Source organism: Bos grunniens, chromosome 19 (genome assembly GCF_055505025.1).
Source record: "Bos grunniens cultivar Pamir isolate PY7600 chromosome 19, Bosgru_T2T1.0, whole genome shotgun sequence".
NCBI lineage: Eukaryota > Metazoa > Chordata > Mammalia > Artiodactyla > Bovidae > Bos > Bos grunniens.
The window spans coordinates 20,985,511-21,008,221 of NC_141183.1; the positions used below are offsets into that span (position 1 = coordinate 20,985,511).

A 22,711-nucleotide genomic window follows, 5' to 3' on the forward strand; every position below is an offset into this window, starting at 1 on the left:
CTGTCTTGGTCACTGCAGCTTTTATATGGTCTTTAATGTCCTATTACTTTGACAGAACTTATTTGTAAGTTGCATGTGCTATTCAACCTTTTTGAGGCACCAGCCATCACCTTCCCTTCTCCCCCTACATGATATCTCTTGATTAGGAATTTTATTATTCTACCGAAATGTGCTAAAAACCTTCATGATTTTTTTTTTTTTTGGTGGCTGTACCACATGACATTCGAGATCTTAGTTCCCCAACCAGGGATCACACCCTTGCTTCTGCAGTGGAAGTGTGTATATTTAACCACTGGACTGCCAGGGAAGTCCCCGTCCCGCTATACATTTAAACAGGCATCCAGCATCTGCTTTCATAAATTGTCCTGATTTTACATATATATATATGTATGTATGTATATATCCTTACCTAGAATGAGGTTTTTGAAGGCAGGGACTGTGTCTTAGCTCAACATATGGTCTCTGAGTGCAGTACATAGAGTGAGTTTATAGTATGGCTTCCCTGGTGGCTCAGTCAGTAAAGAATCTGCCTGCCAGTGCAAGAGATATGGGTTCGATCCCTGGGTCAGGAAGATCCCCTGGAGAAGGAAATGGCAACCCGTTCCAGTCTTCTTGCCTGGGAAATCCCATGGACAGGAGAACCTGGCAGGCTACAGTCCATGGAGTCACTAAAGAGTCAGACACGACTTAGCGACTAAACCACCATGAGGTTAAAAAGCCAAGGACACAAGGAAAAGTGTGAGAGCTTTCTTGGCCTGCGCTGACAGCCCCTGGAGAGCAGTGGGTGCCGTGGGACTGCTCCTGTCCTCACAGTGGCAGCAGCAGCAGCTCAGGCCAAGCAGGAAGGGTCATGGAGGAGATGGAGACCAGACAGGGATAGTCTTCTCCTGCTATTTCCGGCTTTCACGTGCACATGCTCCCTGTCTTGGCAGCAAGGGGGCCAGGCCAACCACCCCACAGCCGCCGTGGTAACGGAGAAGCAGCAGATGCTGGAGCAGCACCTGCAGGACGTCCGCAAGCGTGTCCAGGTGAAGCAAGTCTTGGGCAGGAAGCCTTTTCTTGGGGAAGTGGCCTGTGGGTCCCTTGTGTAGCTTTTGCGAGGTTGTGGCTTTATTTTAATCCTACTCAGAAACTTTCTTTTCTCTCTCCCGAGGGCAGTCCTTTTTTTTACTTCTGTTTTGGTTGGTTTGTTTGAAACAGGATCTAGAACAGAAGATGAAAGTGGTAGAGAATCTCCAGGATGATTTCGATTTCAACTATAAAACTCTCAAGAGTCAAGGAGGCAAGTGCATGTTAGAGACATTAAAATCCCCCATATAAAGTGAGTTTGTGTTACTGGAGTCTCGGAGCTGGCTCATCTTGACTCTGAGTTCAGACTCAGGGGAGGGGGCACTCAGGGGCTGCTGGCAGTTCAGGGAGCCCAGTTACTGAAGCTAGGCGTATTCCCTCATCTCACGGAGGTTCTCCTTCCTTCTCAGACATGCAAGATCTGAATGGAAACAACCAGTCGGTGACCAGGCAGAAGATGCAGCAGCTCGAACAGATGCTTACTGCCCTGGACCAGATGCGGCGCGTAAGAGCAGTGGACCCCCTCCCCGTGCCTGGCTCACTCACCTTTGGGAATTGGGCATCTCCAGGAAGAACTTGCCTGTTTCCTAATCAGTTCTTTCTCTGGAATTGACCAAAGAGAGACAGTCTGTGGTTAGAGACGGTCTGGGGGAATGTTTTCTGACTTTGTTTTTTGGTTTTCAACCAGAGCATCGTGAGTGAGCTGGCGGGGCTTTTGTCAGCTATGGAGTATGTGCAGAAAACTCTCACGGATGAAGAATTGGCTGACTGGAAGAGGCGACAACAGATTGCTTGCATTGGAGGCCCTCCCAACATCTGCCTAGATCGGCTAGAAAACTGGTATGACAGAGAAGAGAAGTTTCCCCTTTCTTTTCAGAGAGCTGTGCTAAAATATGGTCAGAGCTGCATAAAGAGTTGCTACTGCATTTCAGTAGAGAAGGGCATGGCAACCCACTCCAGTATTGTTGCCTGGAGAATCCCATAGACAGAGCAGCCTGGCAGGCTACAGTCCATAGGATCGTACAGAGTCTAACACAACTGAAGCGGCTAAGCATGCACATACTGTATTTCAAGGGTGGGGATTTCAACATACTCAAATTTAGTCTAAGGGTTAAAGCTTTTTACTTTATTTGGACAATTTTTAAAATGAAAATGTATTTATGTTTGCTATATTTTACATATATTTTGCTAAAGTTTTTGGTTTAACTGTTTTTAAACATGTAGACTAAATTTAAAATTTTAGTTATTCTAAGACTCTCAAATGACATCTGCTCTTTATAAGAGAAAAGAGTTCAAATACATAAAGTTAATAAAGAGCCGAAAAGACTTTAAAAATCAAATCATGCAGAGGTACTTAGAGTTAAACATTTGGTGACCGTCACTCGAGACATCTGTTATTATATATACACATACAAAGATAGAAATTTACATGTTTATTTTATATATATATATATATACACACACACACACATAAAGATAGAAATCTATACATTTCATATTTGTAAGATCATTCTTTATATGCTCTTCTTTTACTTTGATTCACTCAGAAAATCTTGATTGAGCACCCTTGATGTCCAAGGCCCGATACTCAGTATGTTGCACCAGCTTGAACTGGGAGAAACTTGACCTTGACCCAGGATACACAGAGCGTGAAATGGGAAATTTAGGATAGCTCTACATGAGATGCCTGTTTGTTCATCTAACTGACCCTGAGCTTTGCTCATTGTTTGAAAGCAGTTTTAAATGCTTTCTAGTCAGGGAACCAAATAACTTATAAGTTCTAGGAATGTATTGAGACGTTTCCATAACACCTTATAGGAAAACCAAGCAAACATTTTAGCCAACCCAGTGGATGCCAGAAAGGAGTCTGTGAGCTCAGGAGTCCTGGTGCTGTCCTTCTCCACCCCTTGCCTTCCACTCTGTCTCTTTGGGGTCTTCACTAAACTAGTGGGGGGCCATCAGAGAGAGCCACTGATATTCTCCCTCCTTGGGGGCAGACTTAATCAGCCTTTGTCTCCCCGTCTACTTTTTCTGTATGCATGTTATCAATATTTGGAAACATAATGTCACATCCAGTCATCCAAGAAGACGAAGTTTAAAGGGCTCCTGGGGATCGTGCAGTTCAACCCTCTCAGGCAAGGGGACATCAAGGCCCACGAGGGTGAAGGGACCTGGCCAAGCTTGCATAGACAGTGAGGGACAGAGCTGTGCAAACCTATCTTTTTGGGCTGTCAGATATCCTGCGTTTCCCCAGTCCTCACATTTGGTACAAAAACAAGTTAGGCTGAAGAAAGTGAGTGCCAAATTCCATATTTCATGTTCTCTGTATCTGGGTTCTAACGTGTTAACTTTCCGTTGGTTACCTCATTAATGCCTCCTAGTGGTATAAGTTTTGGCATGTCTTCCTCTGTGTCTGCCTCCTTCTTTGAAAAGTAAACTTTTAGGAAGTGAAATGAGGGTTGCTCAGTTGTGTCCAACTCTTTGTGACCCCATGGACTGTAGCCTTCCAGGCTCCTTGTCCATGGAATTCTCTAGGCAGGAATACTGGAGTGGGTAGCTGTTCCCTTCTAGCAGGCCAAAGTTAGGATTTGGTGCTTTCACTGCCAGGACCGGGGTTCAATCCCTGGTGGGGATCCTGCAAACTATGCTGCATGGCCAAAAAAAAAAAAAGGGCAAAATAATTTTCCCTTTTCTAATCTAGTGCCACTGAACTGTGTATTTAGAAATGGTCAATGTTATGCTACTCATATATTTCCATAATGAAAAAAATGCTCCTTTCTTATGTTGGATGACTGCGTGAGAGTACCTGTGGTCTTATTCCCTTCCCCTTCTCCAGCTCATTTATATACAACCACTTATGTAACCGATGGCACCCCACTCCAGTACTCTTGTCTGGAAAATCCCATGGATGGAGGAGCCTGGTAGGCTGCAGTTCATGGGGTCACGAAGAGTCGGACACGACTGAGCAACTTCACTTGCACTTTTCACTTTCATGCATTGGAGAAGGAAATGGCAACCCACTCCAGTGTTCTTGCCTGGAGAATCCCAGGGACGGGGGAGCCTGGTGGGCTGCCGTCTATGGGGTTGCACAGAGTTGGACATGACTGAAGCGACTTAGCAGCAGCAGCAGCAGGTAACCAAGAACATCCTTATCTTATTGGCAGGATAACCTCATTAGCAGAATCTCAGCTTCAGACCCGCCAACAAATTAAGAAACTGGAGGAGCTGCAGCAGAAGGTTAGCTACAAAGGGGACCCCATTGTACAGCACCGGCCAATGCTGGAGGAGAGAATCGTGGAGCTGTTTAGAAACTTAATGAAAAGGTAACATAGAGACTTCCGAGGAATGGGACAGGGACCAGCCCACTGCATCATGTGTGACCCACTGCCTTTCTCTGTCCCCTCCAGTGCCTTCGTAGTGGAGCGGCAGCCCTGCATGCCTATGCATCCTGACCGGCCATTAGTCATCAAGACCGGTGTCCAGTTCACAACTAAAGTCAGGTGGGCTGTTTCACCTCTTCTGGTGGATGTTGTATCAAGGGACACCCTCAGGGCCAGGGTTGTTCTTTACAGCCATTGCAGGCAGTACTGTGATGGATAGGGAATTTTTTGGTGTAATATTAACTTGCTCTTTGATTGTCCTGTCAAATGCTAAAGAACCAGAATCTTTCTGAGGTTACCTGGATATATTCCTATGATTCGGTCGCACTGTATTCCTGATTCCAGGCCTAATGTCTTAGGTCATAGCATTTCCATCTACCATGCAAAAGGGGCAGAATAATGCCAGTTATCTTCTGTTCTTTGAGCCTGCTTTTTCCTGAGCATTTGAAGGGGAAGAGTAAAGCTTAGTGATAATAGACGCCAAGAGGTCACAGGGCAGGTGGGTGGGGGACCTGCAGGTAGAGCATTACTTTCACATTCAAGTCAGAGCAGGTAAGCTGGGGTTTGCCCTTCTGCAGTGAAATTTCCCTCCTCAGAAAGGTAGTACACTGTTGGGTTTCTAGTCTAATAGAAGGAGTACCAATTTCAGAGCATGTATTCCTGTAATGTTTTTCATGATAGGGCTTTCATTATCCTTTTGTGTGTCTCTCACAACTTGGTCCAAGTTCTTAGGCTTTTTTTTTTTCAGTCCCTTTTGGCCTGAAGGGGGTGATGCTTGACTTAAAATGAAAGGAAGCACTGGCAGGAAGAAAAATTTGGGATTATGACTCATCTCTTTAGAATTGAAGAGTTATGAGTTTTAGATTCAACTAGAAGTTGCTAGGGGAGCCTAGTGGCTGTTTTTTAAAACTGGATTTTTTTCCTTTGCTCTGAAACTTTTTTCCTTTTCTTTTTTTGACGTAGATTGCTGGTTAAATTCCCTGAGCTAAATTATCAACTTAAGATTAAAGTGTGCATTGACAAGTAAGTACTCTATCTTAGCTTCTTTTTTTTCCCCCTTTTCTTCAAATGAGGGACAGAGAAACGAGAACTTTGATAGGCATCATGTGAACTTAGAGGCTTTATCTATATTCAGAGATACTTTTTTTTTTTTAAGTTTTCAAAAGCCTTGCTGTGCATTGTCATTTACGTGCCTGAACAAAACCACGAAGCTGGCGGTAGCGATTTGAGTTGTGATTGGCATTGTGACCTCAAGTCCCTCTTTCTTTGTTTTTTTACTTATAAATGAAACTTGTGCATATTATGTAAAATTGAGAATATATGGGAAAATTGATTTTAGTTGTTGTTCCACACTTTACCACATAATGGAATCCTCTTCCAAATTTGACAGTACCTTTAAAAAAATTAAAATGCACTTACCCTCTGAAGACATTAGAAAAGAGAAAATGTAGGTGATATAATTATTCATCTGGAAATTCCATGAGAATGAACTAGAAAATAGTTATCCAGCCAGGGACTCGAGGAAGGTGGTAGGTTTCATAAATGAATAAGCAAAAATTAATGACTTTAACCATAAATTAGTGTAAAAAAATCACCGTCTCACTAAAAAAAAACTGACCATCAGAATAAATTCTAGATGTACCTTAAAAGCATAGGCAAGGACTTCCCTGGTGGTCCAGGGGTTAAGAATCTGCCTTCCAGTGCAGGGGACACAGGTTTGATCCCTGGTCTGGGAAGATTCCACGTGCTGAGGAGCAACTAAGCCTGTGAGCTACAACTCTTAGAGTAGCCCCTGCTCACCACAACTACAGAAAGCCTGAGCACAGCAACAAAGACCCAGCACAGCCAATAAATAAATAAGTTAATTAATTAAGATTTTTTAAATGAATAAGCAGATGTGTAATGTAATGGCGGTAGAATGGCAACCACTTTTGGAGAACAATTTGGCAGTTTCCTGAAAAGTTAAACTTGCACCTATCCTACAACCCAACCACTCCACTCCTAGGTGTTCATCCAAGAGAACTGAAAGCGTATGTCCACACAAAGGGTGGTACAGGAGTCTTCACTGATAGATGAGTGTCCATAAGTTTGTGGTATATCCATGCAAGGGAAGTACTACTCACCGACAAAAAGAAATAGAGTATCAAAATACGTAATACACGGATAAATCTCAAAATAAATATACCAAGAGGGAGAAGCCAGACCCAGAAAAAAGAGTACATACTTTTATGTTTCCATTTATATAAAATTCTAGAAGTGCAAATCTATCATGACTGAAATCAGATCATTGGTTGTCTGGAGACAGGGATGGGTGGAGTGTGGGACTGGGGAATGGGTTGCATAAGGGAGGTGGGAAACTTGGGGAGGAGGGGTTGATGAATACATTCAGTCTCTTGATTGAGCGGGTGTCACAGGTGTGTGACATCTATCAGACCTCATCAGCTTGTGCATTTTACATATGCAGTTTATTATTCATCAATTATACATCAAAGCTGTAATACAAATAAAGAATATAAAATAAATAAATATAGGCTAGACATGAGGGAAAACTTTCTCATAACGGGGGCTTGATTTAAGTTCTAAGATGTGATATATGGGAGGTTCCCTCGTGGTCTAGTGGTTAAGACTCCAAGCTTTTACTGCTGAGGGCCCAGGTTCAATCCCTGGTTGGGGAACTAAAGTCCCACAAGCCAAGTGGCCCCCAAAAGACATAAAATTAATGTATGGAAAGATATCTTCTAAATGGTTTAAAAGTTGATCCATTTTAATCTATAAACTCCCATGGAATGCACTATCTAATAAGTAGTAGATATTATTAATTCTAAAAACATAAGTGGATATACAGCAATGGAGAAGGACTTTTAAAACAGTACTAAAATAATGTTAACAAGAAAACACTGAGAAATGGTGACTATGTAAAAAATGAAATACTCAAAAACAGTTAAAGGACAAGGAACATGCTGGGAAGAATTTTTCTGGCGATGTCAATGGGATACTCTGAGTTGCAGGTAACAGTAGACCTTTACAGAAAGCCCAGTGTGGCTTCAGTAATAAGGAAATTTGCAACCCAGTATAACTGGAAATGCAGTTAGAACAAGTTCCGGGTGGTGAAATCAGTGACTCAATTCCTGTCACCAAGGATCCAGAACCTTCCGTCTCTCTTCTCTGCCACCATAAGTAGCACGGGCATTCGAGGGTTCCCTCTGGGTTGCAGCATGGTTGCTTGTAGTAAAGGCCACGTGTCTCCTTGCTGATGTGCAGCTGAAGCTACAGAATGTAAATCCAGCCTGAGGGAGAATTCCTTCCCCATCGGATTGAGACAGTGTGGGTCCTGGCCTCACTCCTGGACCAACACTGTGCACATGCTCGGTTCTGTGGGCTTAGAGCAGGATCCCCTGGAAGTGGGGATGGGAAAGATACTTGCTGGAGTCAAGGTTCTGTTAGGAAGAGGGGAGTAGAGGTTGGGTAGGCAACCAGCTGTGTCTTCTACTTGAGCATGTACAGGGATGTTAGATTTCACGTATACCATGTAATCGAGTCCTTGACAGAAATCCCCAGGAGAACAGCAGTTTTTCCATCCGAGTAAATGATAGGTGTTCAAAGTGGACTTTCAAAGAGACTCGGGGCCTGTTTTATTAACACTGGTTTATATTCTTAACAGAGACTCCGGGGACGTTGCAGCTCTCAGAGGGTAAGTTCAGCATACAGGCTTCCTTCTGTTCTGTATAATCTAACTTTGTCCCTGGCCATTCGGTCACGTATGTGGTTGGTCTTTTCCTCCTGTGATTCAGGTCCCGGAAATTTAACATTCTGGGCACAAACACGAAAGTGATGAACATGGAAGAGTCTAACAATGGCAGCCTCTCAGCGGAGTTCAAACACTTGGTACATGGGAGAAGCCTGGGCTCCCTTTCTGCAGGGCCTCTGGCAGGGGGAGGGACTTGGGGAGAGCCTTACCTGACGGAGGATGCTCTTTGTTTTTCTTACAGACCCTGAGAGAGCAGAGATGCGGTAATGGGGGCCGAGCCAATTGTGATGTAAGTTTTGTTGGAGATGATAGCTGAGCAGGAGAGAAAAAGAGCCTCCATAAGAACTTCCCTAGTGGTTAAGACTCCACCCTTCCAATGCAGGGGGTGTGGGTTTGATCCCTGGTCAGAGAACTAAGATCTCACATGCCTTGCAGCCAAAACACTGAAACTTTTTATAAAAAGAAAAGAAAAAGAGCCTCCTTACTGCCCAGAAGTAGAGACACCTACCTGCTATTTCAGCTGCAGTCACCGCCAGCCAACACATGAGTAGTCACACATGCCTTGGAGGAGTTCTCTGGCTCAGCGCATTTCCTTGATTGTCCGGAGAGTTAGCTCATCTTTAAGGAGTGTAAAGTCCCTTGCCCACACCCATTGGTAGAAAAGGAGCCTTCCGCCTTGCCTGGGACTTTCCAAATTCCCCTTCTAACTTCTATGCACTGACACGGCTTGTCTCAGCTTTTGGTGATCTGTTTTGGTCACTGAGGTGGGATGGGTTTCAACACATCCAAGTTAAACATTTTACCAAAAGAGAAACAGCAAACTCTCTTGTTCTTTACCCAGCTTGTTTCTTCTCTGTCTCCCATTGACTCAGATTCTTGGATTCTTAGTGTTAAGAATAAACTTAAGGGAATTCCTTGGTGATTCAGTGGTTAAGACTCCAGGCCTTCACTGCCATGGGCCTGGGTTCAATTCCTGGTTGGGAAACTAAGATTCCACAAACTATATGACCCCCCAAAAAAGAATAAACTTTAAAAAAGAGAAAGTATATGTGACCAAGCACTGGTTTTAAATCTTTTTTATAAAATTGTGACACCCTATTCTTTTTCTGTTTGTCTCCTGAGCCGTTCTTACCCTCTTCTCTAGAATGTAGCAGGCCTTTTAAAAAAACAAACTGAATCTATAAGACTTGACAGCAGTTAAAGAGTGAGGTTGTTTCTATGCAGTGATATGGGAAGATGTATGTGGCATATTTATTGAGAAAAAAATGCAAAGTAATTTGAGTAGTATACTAGTATAATTGTTTTAAAATTTACTGTTTTTTCTCCATTCATGTCTGCATTACAAAATTCTAGAGGAATGTCTACCAAATAGTGCTTATATATTTGTGCTGCTGTTCTCACCCAAAGCTACTCTATACTATCTCTGTAATATTTGCATTTAAAATTGAATGTGTATTTCTTTTGTTATGAGAGAACATTTTAAAATATGAGTTGGAATTTCTAATAATTCATTGACAGTTCTCATTCAAAATAGTCGCTATGTTGCTGGTGTATCAATTGTTATAATCACTTTGAAAAACAGTTGGGCATTATGAAAATAAATATACCCTATATACCAGCAGTGCCACTCTCAGGATTTAACAACAGAGAAATCTTTGCTCATAGGTGCCAGGAGACTGGCGCCAGGAGACATGCATTTCATGTCCCAACAGCCTAATTGTAAGGCCTAAATACAACCCATATGTCAACAGCACTAGAGTGGATAAATGATCTGTGGTATAGTCAGGTGATGGAATACTATACAGCTATGAAGATGTATAAATTGCAGGTGTACACAATTACATAGGTGTGAAAAGCGAGTCACAGTATGAGATTCACAACCCCCACCCCAAATTAAACAACACATACATTGTTTAGAGATATAAATGCAGGAAAACCATAAAGAAGGGCTAGGAAATGACAAACTCAAAAGACAAAATAGCAGTCACTTCTGAGGTAGGAGGCTCAGGGATGGATGGAGTTGGGAAGGGCACCCGGACAACCTCCATGGTGACGGTCTCTGCCTTTCACTGAGGGGTGGGTACACAGGTGTTCACTCTTTTGCCATTATGCTGTTCCCATTTTATCCATGACCAACTGGATCTCCATAGTATCATAATAAAGCCGATAAGAGGTCAGGTTGTAGATCAGAGCACTGGAGAGTCGTAGAGTTGGAAAGACCATGTGCTCCAGTTGTATCCATGGCCACCTGGTGCGTTGCTCTTCAGGATGGTGTAGTGATGGCTGTCAGGACTCAGTGCCATCCTCTCTGAGGAAGAGCATCCTTCTCATTCTTGTAGGCCTCCCTGATTGTGACCGAGGAGCTGCACCTGATCACCTTTGAGACTGAGGTGTATCACCAAGGCCTCAAGATTGACCTGGAGGTGAGTTCTGCACACAACTGGGTAGAACCGCCTGCAGGATGATTCAGAATGGGGCTTCTTCTAGTCAGGGTTTTCACTCTAGAAGGTGGAATGATGACTCTTTACTCAGCACTGTGTTTACATTTGCTTCTTTTTCTCCAAAAATTTGTTAGTATCTTGCCTGAGTGCTTAGAAGATACATGTCTACTCAGGTTCCAGCGAACTTGATGTAAAAACTCGTATTTAGGAATTAATTATAGCCAACTTTATACAGTTTGGACAAAACAGTCTTTCAACCACCACCGTTTTTAGTATCCAAACAATCATGGCATTTACCTGCTCTTTCCCCAACTTTCTTGATCTTTAAATTAAAGATACACCTGAAAAAGCAAGCACCCTAGTCTTTGATTCCTGGGACCTCTCTATTAAATGGGCAGATACAGCTTCAATGCAGCAATGCGGGAGACTTGGGTTCGACTTCCCTGGGTTGGAAAGATCCCCTGGAGAAGGGAAAGGCTACCCACTCCAGTATCCTGGCCTGGAGAATTCCACGGACTGTATAGGCCATGGGGTCGCAGAGTTGGACACAACTGAGCAACTTGCATTCTTTTCACAGCTTCAATTCGTGAAAGCCTTCCAAGTTTTATAAATGGGGAGTCCGTGGACTGTGAGTCCACTGTGAGGAGTCAGCTTTGTAAATTCCTGGTGATACTCAGACAGCCCCTGAGTTCAGCCTACTCTCCACGCTGGGTGTTGAGCTGACCAGGCCCCACAGCTTCCTGAGGGTTGGCAGCAAGTGTACTCCACGACCTCTCCTTTTATTCTGAACCCTGCGAGATGCGGGTGAAGAGGTTTCTGGAGCCTCAAGGGCCCTCTGCCTCCCCAGCTCATTCCCCGCTCCCTCCACAGACCCACTCCTTGCCAGTGGTGGTGATCTCCAACATCTGTCAGATGCCCAATGCCTGGGCGTCCATCCTATGGTACAACATGCTGACCAACAACCCCAAGGTGAGTTGGAGGCCCGGGTTCTCCGGAGGCTCCTTGGTGCCTCGGGGCTGCCGCCCAGCAGGCGCCACCCTCTCATCTAAAGGAGCAAATGTGTCATTTCCAATAGAACGTGAACTTTTTCACCAAACCCCCGATCGGAACGTGGGATCAAGTGGCCGAGGTGCTGAGCTGGCAGTTCTCCTCTACCACCAAGCGCGGGCTGAGCATCGAGCAGTTGACGACGCTGGCGGAGAAACTCTTAGGTCAGCCCTTGACCTCTTCTCCCTTTGCTGTCCTTGCAAAAGGAATCTGGCCCATGGGGTTGTTCATTGAGGAAAGTTGACTGAGCAAGGCGCTGGGCAGAATACACGTGCTCCAGCAGGCCCTGAAATCGGGACACAGAGGAGGTTTGCACCTGTGATCACTTTTATGAGACGGGAGGCAGATTTCTTCTGTTGGTGGCTGTCTCCCTGGGTACTTTGTCCAGCCTTAGGAAAGTATTTTAAATGTATGTTCGAGCTAAAGGCTTGGCATCCCTGTCTGTTTTTTCAAGAAAATGTAGCTTGTTTTTAATTTTTTTTCCTGGAAGAAAAAAGTCTTAGAATGTTTTACGTGCCGTCTAGCTTTGTCCTGTGCTGCCACGAAACATGGGCTCTCCAGGTGCCTCAGTGGTAGAGAATCCACCTGCCAGTGCAGGAGACTTGGATTTGACCCTTGGGTCAGGAAGATCCCCTGGAGGAGGAAATGATAACCCACTCCAGTATTCTTGCCTGGGAAATCCCAAGGAGAGGAACTTGGTAGGGCTGCAGTCAGACATGACTGAAGGACTGACCATGCATGACTAAACGTGACCCTGTAACTGAAGCTGTCAGCTTCTTAGTGTGTTCTGCTGATCCCCAGACTGCCACACGAGGCTAGAACGGGCAGCAGGGACTTGATACATCACCCACCACCTCCGCTAAACAACAACTTAGGGGGCATCAAACGATGGGATTGGGTGGTGGGGAGGGGTGCGTATGTATGCACACAAGAGTGCCAACGTTCAAGTGCATGAAAACCAAGTTTCGGGGCGTGTTGTGGGACAACTGTCTGTCTGTCTGTTTGAAGAAAGATCTGGATTTAAAACTGCAAATTATATGACTTTTTTTTTTCTTTCAGGACCTGGTGTGAACTATTCAGGGTGTCAGATCACATGGGCTAAATTTTGCAAAGTAAGCCACCGTGTGAACTCCATCCATGAGGCTGCCTCATAGGAGGAGGAGGGGGCAGGGACACTTAGCTGTGGGGATGTCGTGGAGGGCAGTGGGCCTGAAGGCCCCGGACTCTTGGTCTGGCGGCCAAGAGGACCTGCCTGAGGGTAGATGGGCTTGAGGATTTTGGTGGCACCTCACCCCCTTAAAGGAAGAGCCCAGGGAGGTGGGGGACTGACCTTTCCCATTACTCTTTTCTCCAGGAAAACATGGCTGGCAAGGGCTTCTCCTTCTGGGTCTGGCTGGACAACATCATTGACCTGGTGAAAAAGTACATCCTGGCCCTTTGGAACGAAGGGTAGGTTGGAACTCTTGTGTCTGACAGAACACACAGGGGTGACAAGTCGCCTACTCTCCCAGCAGGTTGGCTGCAACACAGAGGTCCCTCAGCCCCAACCTTGCTGTTGCTCCTCTCTGTCTCCAGGTATATAATGGGCTTCATCAGCAAGGAGAGGGAACGGGCCATCTTGAGCACTAAGCCCCCAGGTACCTTCCTGCTGAGATTCAGTGAAAGCAGCAAAGAAGGAGGCGTCACCTTCACCTGGGTGGAGAAGGACATCAGCGGTAAGCTTAGTGATTCCCCACCGCAACTGGTGGCCAGCACTGCTGTGGCTGGCCATGGCTGCTGCTAGTTTCAGGCACCTGCTGCCCCCTTGTGGGCAGGGATGGCCTCGCATTCTCCTGCCTCAGACTTGGAAGGTACCCGGTGATCATTTTTATGAGATGGGAAGACTTGGCTTCTCTAAATTCTTCCAGCTGGAGGATTGGTTTGCCAGTTTTATTTTGCTCCCTGCAAGGGGTTAATCAGTTCAGTCGCTCAGTCGTGTCCGACTCTTTGCGACCCTATGAGTCACAGCACGCCAGGCCTCCCTGTCATCACCAACTCCCAGAGTTCACTCAAACTCATGTCCATCGAGTCAGTGATGTCATCCAGCCATCTCATCCTCTGTCGTCCCCTTCTCCTCCTGCCCCCAATCCCTCCCAGCATCAGGGTCTTTTCCAATGAGTCAACTCTTTGCATGAGGTGGCCAAAGTAATGGAGTTTCAGCTTTAGCATCAGTCCTTCCAATGAACACCCAGGACTGATCTCCTTTAGGATGGACTGGTTGGACCTCCTTGCAGTCCAAGGGACTCTCAAGAGTCTTCTCCAATACCACAGTTCAAAAGTATCAATTCTTTGGCGCTCAGCTTTCTTCACAGTCCAACTCTCGCATCCATACATGACCACTGGAAAAACCATATCCTTGACTAGACGGACCTTTGTTGGCAAAGTAATGTCTCTGCTTTTGAATATGCTATCTAGGTTGGTCATACCTTTCCTTCCAAGGAGTAAGCGTCTTTTAATTTCATGGCTGCAGTCACCATCTGCAGTGATTTTGAGCCCCCCAAAATAAAGTCTGACACTGTTTCCACTGCTGCCCCATCTATTTGCCATGAAGTGATGGGACCAGATGCCATGATCTTAGTTTTCTGAATGTTGAGCTTTAAGCCAACTTTTTCACTCTCCTCTTTCACTTTCATCAAGAGGCTAATATTTGCCTAGAAATTGGTAAAATTTTTTTTTGAAATTTGAAATTTAAATTGTATTCTTCATCTCCTTTCTTACCCACTCTGTTCATATATCTTATAAAAGTAATTATTCAACTATGTTACTTGTGGCCCAGCTGAATAGCTTCTCCCGAAGCCTGCTGAACATTTCCATAGTACCAGACAACTGGGCAGAATATTCAGGGTCTCGAACACTAGGTTGGCATAAGCCTTTCCCCCTCAAGGGAAAATCAATCAGGTAGTCTTCTCTAAGATCACCCGAGTCTTCTCTTTCTGTATCCCATGACAGGCAAGACCCAGATCCAGTCAGTGGAACCTTACACCAAGCAGCAGCTGAACAACATGTCATTTGCTGAAATAATCATGGGCTATAAGATCATGGATGCCACCAATATCCTGGTGTCTCCACTGGTCTATCTCTACCCCGACATTCCAAAGGAGGACGCGTTCGGAAAGTACTGTCGGCCGGAGAGCCAGGAGCATCCTGAAGCTGACCCAGGTAGTTGTTGATTTTCCACAACAGCCACTTGGTTCTGGGGAGAAGTGGGAAATCGTAGGATCCTTGGGGGACAGGTAAGGTAAATGCCTGGAGAGCCTGGTGATCTGTTTTTTTCTTTCTTTCTTTTTAAGAAATTTTCTCTTTATAATTTTTATTTATTTATTTTTGTTTTTGGCTGTGCTGGGTCTTCATTGCCATATGGGCTTTTCTGTAGTTGGGGCAAGCGGGGGCTATGCTCTACTTGCAGTGCGTGGGCTTCTCATTGCGGTGGCTTCTCTTGTTGCAGAGCTTGGGCTCTAGGCACAGACTTCAGTAGTTGCGGCAGGTGGGCTCGGTAGTTGCAGTTCCCAGGCTCTAGAGCCACAGGCTCAATGGTTGTGGCACACGGGCTTAGTTACTCCGAGGCATATGGAGTCTTCTCGGACCAGGGATCAAACCTGTGTCTCCTGCGTTGGCAGGCAAATTCTTTACCACCGAGATATCCAGGAAAGCCCAGTCTGGTGATCTTTATTCCTCTTTCTGGGAAAGAACTTAATAGTGAGTGCCTTTAGGGGCAATTGATGGGGTTAGAGAGAGGAGAGGAATCAGTCACCAGGCTCTGCCCCACTGGAGGCACCGGTCTAAAGGGGAAAACAGCTCACACATACCCAGACATACCTAAGACACTACGAAGAGAAACCGAGGGCGGAATTCTCTAGAAACAGGATGCCCAGCCAGCACAGCACTTCTTGCAAAGCATATGCTGGAAGGTTTGCGACTCAGACTTCAGTCTAGAGTGTTTCCTTTCCCCATCATTGAACAATGTAAGCAGCCCAAGTGGGATGAAGAAAGGCTTTCTGGAGGAAATGAGTGTTAGGCACGCTGGAACATGGTTTAAGAGAGATTCTCAGGAGAGTGGAGATTGAAGGGGAAGACGGTAACTGGTGGGAGGGGCCTAGGCTTGGTGCTTTGAATGTGCAGCTACTGAAACTCAGATGTTTTTTTAGTGTACTCGAGCCCATGTGCTTATGTAAGTTACACATACATTTTTTCATACTAAACTCTCGCTCTCTGGTGCCATCACCCGCATGGAGGCCGGAGCCTTCTAGCCTGTTCCCATGGGCGTTTGAGGCTCAGACTCGTGGTTCTCTAGCCAGATCCTGAGGAGGAGACTGTTATTTGCCATCCTTTGTTTTTATTGAACTTTCTTTAATCATAGAGCCAGCAAGGGCTTAAAGTGATCCTTTTGAGTTAGCCTCCCTACCCTAACTGCTTTGGGGAAAAACCTGTGTTTTGAACAAATAGTTCCCCCACACAAACCCACCACTGCCTTCACACTCTTTTCACAGTAATTCCCTGTGAGGGATTTCTGGGGGCGAGCAGATTGAGACTTGGAAGAGGGAGTTGGGGCTCACTGGCAGTTGACTTTCCTTTCTCCTTTGTTCTGGGTTGAGTCTTGGTCACACTCTAGGCGAGCATAACTCTCATTTCCTGTCTGCTACTTATCTCTCTTTCCACGTTGTGCTTCGGTTGGTAGATCTGTTTATCAGCCCCCGTCACACTGCCCTGTTCCTTCTGCGGAAGGCAATTAGGTCCAAGTGCTGGGCCCTCGACTCATTTCGCCGTCAAGGTCCAAGTTCCTGGTGTGAGGCTGCACCCTCCCTCACGGCTCCTGTGTGAGCAGGAGGCCAGGCCTTTTCCTGCCTGGGGACTCAGTGTTTCCTCAGGGGCAAGACGCCAGTCATGAGATAGAACTAATTACTCAAGAGCTTTGTCTGTCTCCTGGGGCAGCAGGAGCCTGGTGATGGCATCAGGGGGTGTGGGGGAGGCCGGTGGGCGACCTGTGGGTTCCTCCAGAGTGGAGCAGCTGACCGTTTCCTCTCTGTTCCCATCCTGAAGGTTTTATTGTCTCTTGGAGATGGCTTATCTTCCCAGGACTCTTCCCTCCTCCTTTCTTAGAAGCTCACATTACTTCCTCATGGCTTGAGGGAAAGACTCCTCTGTAGAAATGACAGATCTCTTATCTTACAAATTAGATGAAGCACATTTACAACCTTGCACAGAGCCATAAATCAACTTCTAATCATTCTCCTTTGCTTCTACTGTGGCATCTCAGAGCTGTTTTTCTCAGCAACATTGATCACTTAGGAGAATTCAAACCCTTTTGTGTCTGGGAGTCAGCTGGAGTCAGCTCCCCTCAAGCCTGGGCCCAAATGGATTTATAAGATAGCAGAACCCTGCCTTGGTAGCTTCTTTGGATTCTGTACTGAGTTAATCTAGTTCTTGGCCCCAGATAAACTCTGATGGCAGTGCCCTTTCTCCAGTTGTCACCATTCTTTCTGGTCTCTCAGTTTCTCTGTGAGCCCCAAGCTTTCTAGTCATGCTTTTCCTGACCCACCTCACCCTTCCTAAGCGGTCTGTTCACCGGAATCCCCCAAATTCCATGCCAGTGTCTCTGGGGCCCCTTGACCTCTTGGTATAAGCATTTAGCAGTTAAAATTCTTAAATCTTCATGTTTCTAACTATAGAAGAAGAATCACAAATGACAAAGATGGGCCCCTCCATCTTCCGCCTCCCTCTTATTTTATTATCTTGTAAATATAGTTGATTTTTAAAATTTTTTTTAAATTAACTTTTGGGGGCCACCCCACACCGTATGTGGGATTTTAGTTGCCTGATTAGGGATGGAACCCAAACTCGCTGCACTGGAAGCGTGTTTTGAAGATGTAACGAGGCCCCAGCCTCCTATCTCCCAGTCCAAAGCCAGTTGTACTACACCGGAGACATTCTCCCCATGGAGAGGCTCTTCTCTGTGATGTAGTTATCTAATGGGGGTTACTAATATCCTCACTGAAGGATGTAACAGGCAGATCAGTGCTAATGGGAACAGAAGATGTCACCCTCAGCTTTGGAACTGCATTAGCCACTTCTGTGTTTTCATAAAGACCCCGTGACTTCGGTGTCTGAGCAGGACGAGGTGCCCGATCTAAGAGATACAACCAGGCCAGGTTACAATCCTCAGTCCACATACAAGCAGTGAAACTCTTCACCCTCATCTAGGGGAAGAATGAACACCAGGCTGGCACTTGTCTGAGCTCAAGTGAGTCTGCTGAAAAGCTTTGGGGAAAGAACTGAGCTTCCAGCTGCAAGCGCTGGAACGTCAGAGTCTATAGTGGAGGGGAGGGCAGCCCAGTGGGGGATGGAGGTTCCTTCAGACCGTCTCTGCTCAGGGATCGAGTGAGCTTCACATCGGCCCTGGGGAGGCAGCCAGCTTCCCCCATCCGGTACCCAGAGTGGGAATCACAGTCGCTAAGGCAGAGTTGTCTTCTCCCCAGGTGCTGCCCCGTACCTGAAGACCAAGTTCATCTGTGTGACACCGTAAGTGGCTTCCCTCCCCGATTTTGCCTCCATCTCTAATGTCCTCAGTTATCCCTGGGAACAGGACAGTGGGTGAGAATTCTCTTGTGAAGCAGGGTTGGAGCCCTCTGAGTATGTTTGGTACTCATTTAAACTCACAGTGACCTCGTGTGTTTAAAAAGCTTGAGCTTTTATTTTTTTTCTGTTGGAGACCAGAGTTTGATGGCTTGTGTGTGTGTGTTTTGTTCTTTTTTTTTTCCTCCATTGTGTCTTGTCAACCCGACCCTTCCCCCTCCTGCTGCTCCCCCTTTCCTACAGAACGACCTGCAGCAATACCATTGACCTGCCGATGTCCCCCCGCACTTTAGATTCATTGATGCAGTTTGGAAATAATGGTGAAGCTGCTGAACCCTCAGCAGGAGGGCAGTTTGGTGAGTATCCGGTTGCTGGACTGTCCCCCTGAGCTGATGCTCCCATGTATAGAACCAACCAAGGGGCACCCAAATGGGCAGAAGGAGTTCTCGAGCAGCACTTTCCTATAGAAATGCACTCCCCGTGCCAGTGTAAATTTTCTAGGAGCCAGGTTAAAAATCAGTGAAAAGGAACAGGTGAGGTTAATTTTACAAATGTATTTTCTTTAGCCCAACAAATCCGAAACAGTAGCATTTCTGTGTATTAGAAAAATAGGAATGTACGACATCCCTGGTGGTCAGGGGTTAGGACTCTGAGCTTCCAGTGCGGGGAGCCTGGGTTCGACCGCTGGTCAGGGAACTAAGATCCCGCAAGCCAGTTGGCTCCCATAATATTAAAAAACAAAAAAAACCAGTATGTATATTATGATTAAAACATTAAAAGTATACAGATACAACTACCATGTGACCCAGCAATCCCCCTGCTGGACACGTACCCTGTGCTGCTGCTGTTGCTAAGTCGCTTTAGTCATGTCTGACTCTGTGTGACCCCATAGACGGCAGCCCACCAGGCTCCGCCGTCCCTGGGATTCTCCAGGCAAGAACACTGGAGTGGGTTGCCACTGCCTTCCCGCATATACCCTGAGAAAACCATAATTGAAAAAGACACATGTACCCCAGTGTTTGTAGCAGCACTGTTTACAATAGTCAGGACATGGAAGCAACCTAGATGTCCGTAAGCATTTGAATAGATAAAGAAGTTGTGGTGTGTACATCGGTACATACATATATATGTGTATGCAGTGGACTCACCCATAAAAAGAACTCATCTGAGTCAATTCTAGTGAGGTAGATAAATCTAGAGCCTGTTATACAGAGTGAAGAAAGTCAGAGAAAAACAAGTTTCGTATATTACCATGAACATAATTTCATATACATGGAATCTAGAAAAACAGTACTAATGAACCTATTTGCAGGGCAGACATACAGAACAGATTTTGGACACAGCGGGGGAAGGAGAGGGTGGGACGAACTGAGAGAGCGGCATTGCCATACATCCTTTACCACGTGTAAAGTAGATAGCCGGTGGGCAGCTGTTGTATGGGCACAGGGAACTGAGTCTGGAGCTCTGCGACAGCCTAGAGGGGTGGGTGCCCTTTCAGAAGGCAAGACCCCATAGGGAGGAGAGAGAATGTGAATTCTCTACCCCTTCTTGATGACTGAGGGGCAGGGGCAGGAGACTGGATGGCAGTGGTGGTCTGAGCCCCGTGCCCCAGAAAGCTAGGGCTGTGTGCCCTGCCTGCTGTGGGGCCCAGGCAATTGAACTGGCTCTCCCCGTGTGTGTCCCCTTCTTCCAGAGTCCCTCACGTTCGACATGGAGCTGACCTCGGAGTGCGCTACCTCCCCCATGTGAGGAGCCGAGGACGGAGGCTGCAGAGAGATGACGGATGCGCCAACCCATGTACCACCAGCCCTTACACAGCCTAAGCCCAGATCAACTCAGCTCCCAGCTTTGCGGTTCCAGATTTTTGTTTTTTTTTTCATCTCTCACTTTAGCTATCTCTGAGCAATCTGGGCACTTTTTTAAAATAGAGAAATGAATGAATGTGGGTGATATGCTTTTATCTACATGCAAATAAGAATACACGCTCCACAACTGTGATCAGGGGATGTGGAAGGGGCGGCGAGAGGGAGAAAGAGGAAACATCTTTTTTTGCCCTCCTCCCCCGCCCCCCGGCCCCCTTTCTCAGCAGCTTGTTGTCGTTGTGAGTCAAGTGCCTCCTGGTGCCAGCTGCATCCTTCTGCCTATTCTGTAAGCTGATGCCATGGGCAGCCTCTCGCCTCATCCTCCCGGCACCACACTTTCAACCTTGCTAACGTCCAGATAGATGCTAGGACTTTCAAAGCCCCTAGGTTTCTTTTTAATCTTCAGTAATTTTTTTTAAGGGCAAAAGACACTGACTGTATTGGCATAGCTTCCTCTGTATTTAAGAAAACTCAGTTAATTTCCTCCTTGGTGCTTCAGGTATTCAGCTTTCTTCAGGCCGATAATTTATATAACCCCTGACATGAATTTTAGATCCAACCCTTAAAAGATATCTTCTGAAGATGCCTTTGGTTTGAAATAGGAAGGTTGAAGGAGACCCTAAATATTTTAGGATTTTTTTTTAATAAAGTTTTTATTTCCCCCTTTAGCATGTTGGCCTGTTTGTAGGTAAGGCTGGGCAGAGGGGCATTTACAACCTGATCTCTCTTTCTCCCTGGGCTTCTCCTGTTGCCAAGCTTGGGTGGGTGTCTTAGAAGGGACAGGACAATTCTTCCTTTTCCCATCGACCTGAGCCCCTCTGCTGGGTGGGCTCCTTCCAGTGTCTAAAGGTCCCTTGTCCTGTTTGCTTTATGCACCTGGTCTTGGGACCTTTTCAGATAAGAGGGAGACACAGGTTGAACACGAGTCAGACTACAGACCCCCAGTCGAGGGTCTAGTTGAGCTCAGGGAATACAGTTCTTATCCCAGTTCCTTGGAGATTTCCTGCTGCACCTGTAATCATTTCACTCTGTCAAGCCAGGGGCAAAGGCTTAGTGATAAGCTCGGGGTCTGTCTGTTGTGTGAGGGAATGTACACTCCCACCTCCCCCCAGCACTGGTGACTGTCTCCCCCCTGTAGGGGCCCCACAATTAGGCAGAACAACTGCATGTACTGTGCATCTCGGAACATAGGTAGCATGTGGGATGGTCTCTGATACGGGGCCTCTCAGACCCAGAAGCACGGCTAGATTGGGTCGGCTACAGCCATCTTGTCTCAGTTGACCAGAGTTTCTAGGGATGCTTTGCGTTACACCCAAATTCGCCAATTTTTGAAGGGGATAAGACCTCTCCAAGACAAACAGGGGTTGACAGGTAATGCAGAGAGATTCCCCTCCAACTCTCTAGATGGAAATAAGCTTAACATGAGGGACCTGGGGCAAGAATCCTGGCTTTGCTGGAGCAGAAATCGTAAAATCCGTGGCTCTTAGGTCGTATGAGTATCTGGTTTTAACCCTGATATTAGCAAAAGCCCTGAGAGGAGCTGAGACCCTCCCTTAAAGAACCTGCCTGCATTCTCTCTGCCAGCCCCCTGTCTAGCCAAGGGATTCCCAAGGATGCCTAACCTACCCACAGGGTGGTTTGTGAGATGCTGTCCTGGCCACTGCATTCAAATTCCAATGTATACTTACTTAATAGTGTAAAAATTTATATTATTATGTTGTGGGTTTTTTTTTTTTTTTTTTTTGTATATTGCTGTATCTACTTTAACTTTCAGAAATAAAAGTTATAACCCTCCCATAGCATGGCAGTTCTGTGTCTGGCTGGGGGCTGGGTTGGGAGGGGAGTCCCTCTTCCCCTGCTTCAGTTCTGAGGGGCCTCATAGGCTGAGCCTGGGTCTTGCAAGATGGTGGCTACCCCATTCCTGGGCTGGTGGTCTTAGCTTCTCATGCTGGAGCTGATGGGGCCCACCTCTGGAGCACGGAGCATCTACCCTGCACCCCATCTTACATTAGCCACCAGCCTCCAGCTCAGGGGTACCTGGAGGAGCCAGGGGTACTACTCCTGGTGCACAAAGGCTGCAGAGTGAGGCCTCCTGTCTCCCCCTTCCTACCTCCCTCCTCTCCGCGACCTCCCTCCCTTCCGGGGCCTTCACAAGTCGCGGTGTCCTGTCTGGGGTCAGATAAGCCACCTCAGGGGGTTGAGGGGCAGACACTCCCAACCCCTAGGCCTCTTCCACAGTTGGTTCCATTATCACTTTCTCTTCAGTTCGCTCCATGGGGACGATCGTCAACACTCAACGGGCCTCGGCTACGGGCCCCGGGCCGTGGGCGGTGATAACTCACAGACCGAGGCGCCCACTGGCCTGGCTCCCCCGCCCCGGCGCCGAGCACCATGGAGACGAGCGGGTGCGGGAGATACGCGCCGCCTGCCCGGGTAGAGATGCGGCTGCAGATTAGATGTGATCCGGGCTCCGTGGCTGCCTCCCCTCCCGCCCACCCGCGCTGGGCTCCTGGGCCTCTCCGGGTGGGCTGCGAGCCCCTCTTCCCTTGCTTTGAG

General features: G+C 46.6%; 1 protein-coding gene across 4 annotated transcripts in view; it reads left to right on the top strand.

The window, feature by feature from the left end:
- The window catches only part of STAT3 (signal transducer and activator of transcription 3), a 75,743-nt gene extending 53,789 nt beyond the window's left edge, over nucleotides 1–21,954 (top strand). Inside the window, exons 5-24 of one of the 4 annotated variants that reach the window (XM_086357658.1) lie at nucleotides 933–1,028; nucleotides 1,201–1,282; nucleotides 1,479–1,573; nucleotides 1,757–1,908; nucleotides 4,233–4,391; nucleotides 4,476–4,568; nucleotides 5,412–5,471; nucleotides 8,110–8,139; nucleotides 8,240–8,333; nucleotides 8,438–8,485; nucleotides 10,536–10,619; nucleotides 11,508–11,606; nucleotides 11,713–11,848; nucleotides 12,744–12,796; nucleotides 13,039–13,133; nucleotides 13,260–13,399; nucleotides 14,673–14,885; nucleotides 18,197–18,239; nucleotides 18,537–18,649; nucleotides 19,987–21,954. In XM_086357658.1, the coding sequence (XP_086213784.1) occupies nucleotides 933–1,028; nucleotides 1,201–1,282; nucleotides 1,479–1,573; nucleotides 1,757–1,908; nucleotides 4,233–4,391; nucleotides 4,476–4,568; nucleotides 5,412–5,471; nucleotides 8,110–8,139; nucleotides 8,240–8,333; nucleotides 8,438–8,485; nucleotides 10,536–10,619; nucleotides 11,508–11,606; nucleotides 11,713–11,848; nucleotides 12,744–12,796; nucleotides 13,039–13,133; nucleotides 13,260–13,399; nucleotides 14,673–14,885; nucleotides 18,197–18,239; nucleotides 18,537–18,649; nucleotides 19,987–20,042 (1,941 nt within the window). In that variant the 3' untranslated portion in view covers nucleotides 20,043–21,954. The remainder of the gene's footprint in view (nucleotides 1–932; nucleotides 1,029–1,200; nucleotides 1,283–1,478; nucleotides 1,574–1,756; nucleotides 1,909–4,232; nucleotides 4,392–4,475; nucleotides 4,569–5,411; nucleotides 5,472–8,109; nucleotides 8,140–8,239; nucleotides 8,334–8,437; nucleotides 8,486–10,535; nucleotides 10,620–11,507; nucleotides 11,607–11,712; nucleotides 11,849–12,743; nucleotides 12,797–13,038; nucleotides 13,134–13,259; nucleotides 13,400–14,672; nucleotides 14,886–18,196; nucleotides 18,240–18,536; nucleotides 18,650–19,986) is intronic. The other 3 variants (XM_086357660.1, XM_086357659.1, XM_086357661.1) reach the window with 3 other exon arrangements.
- The last annotated feature ends 757 nt before the right edge of the window (nucleotides 21,955–22,711 follow it).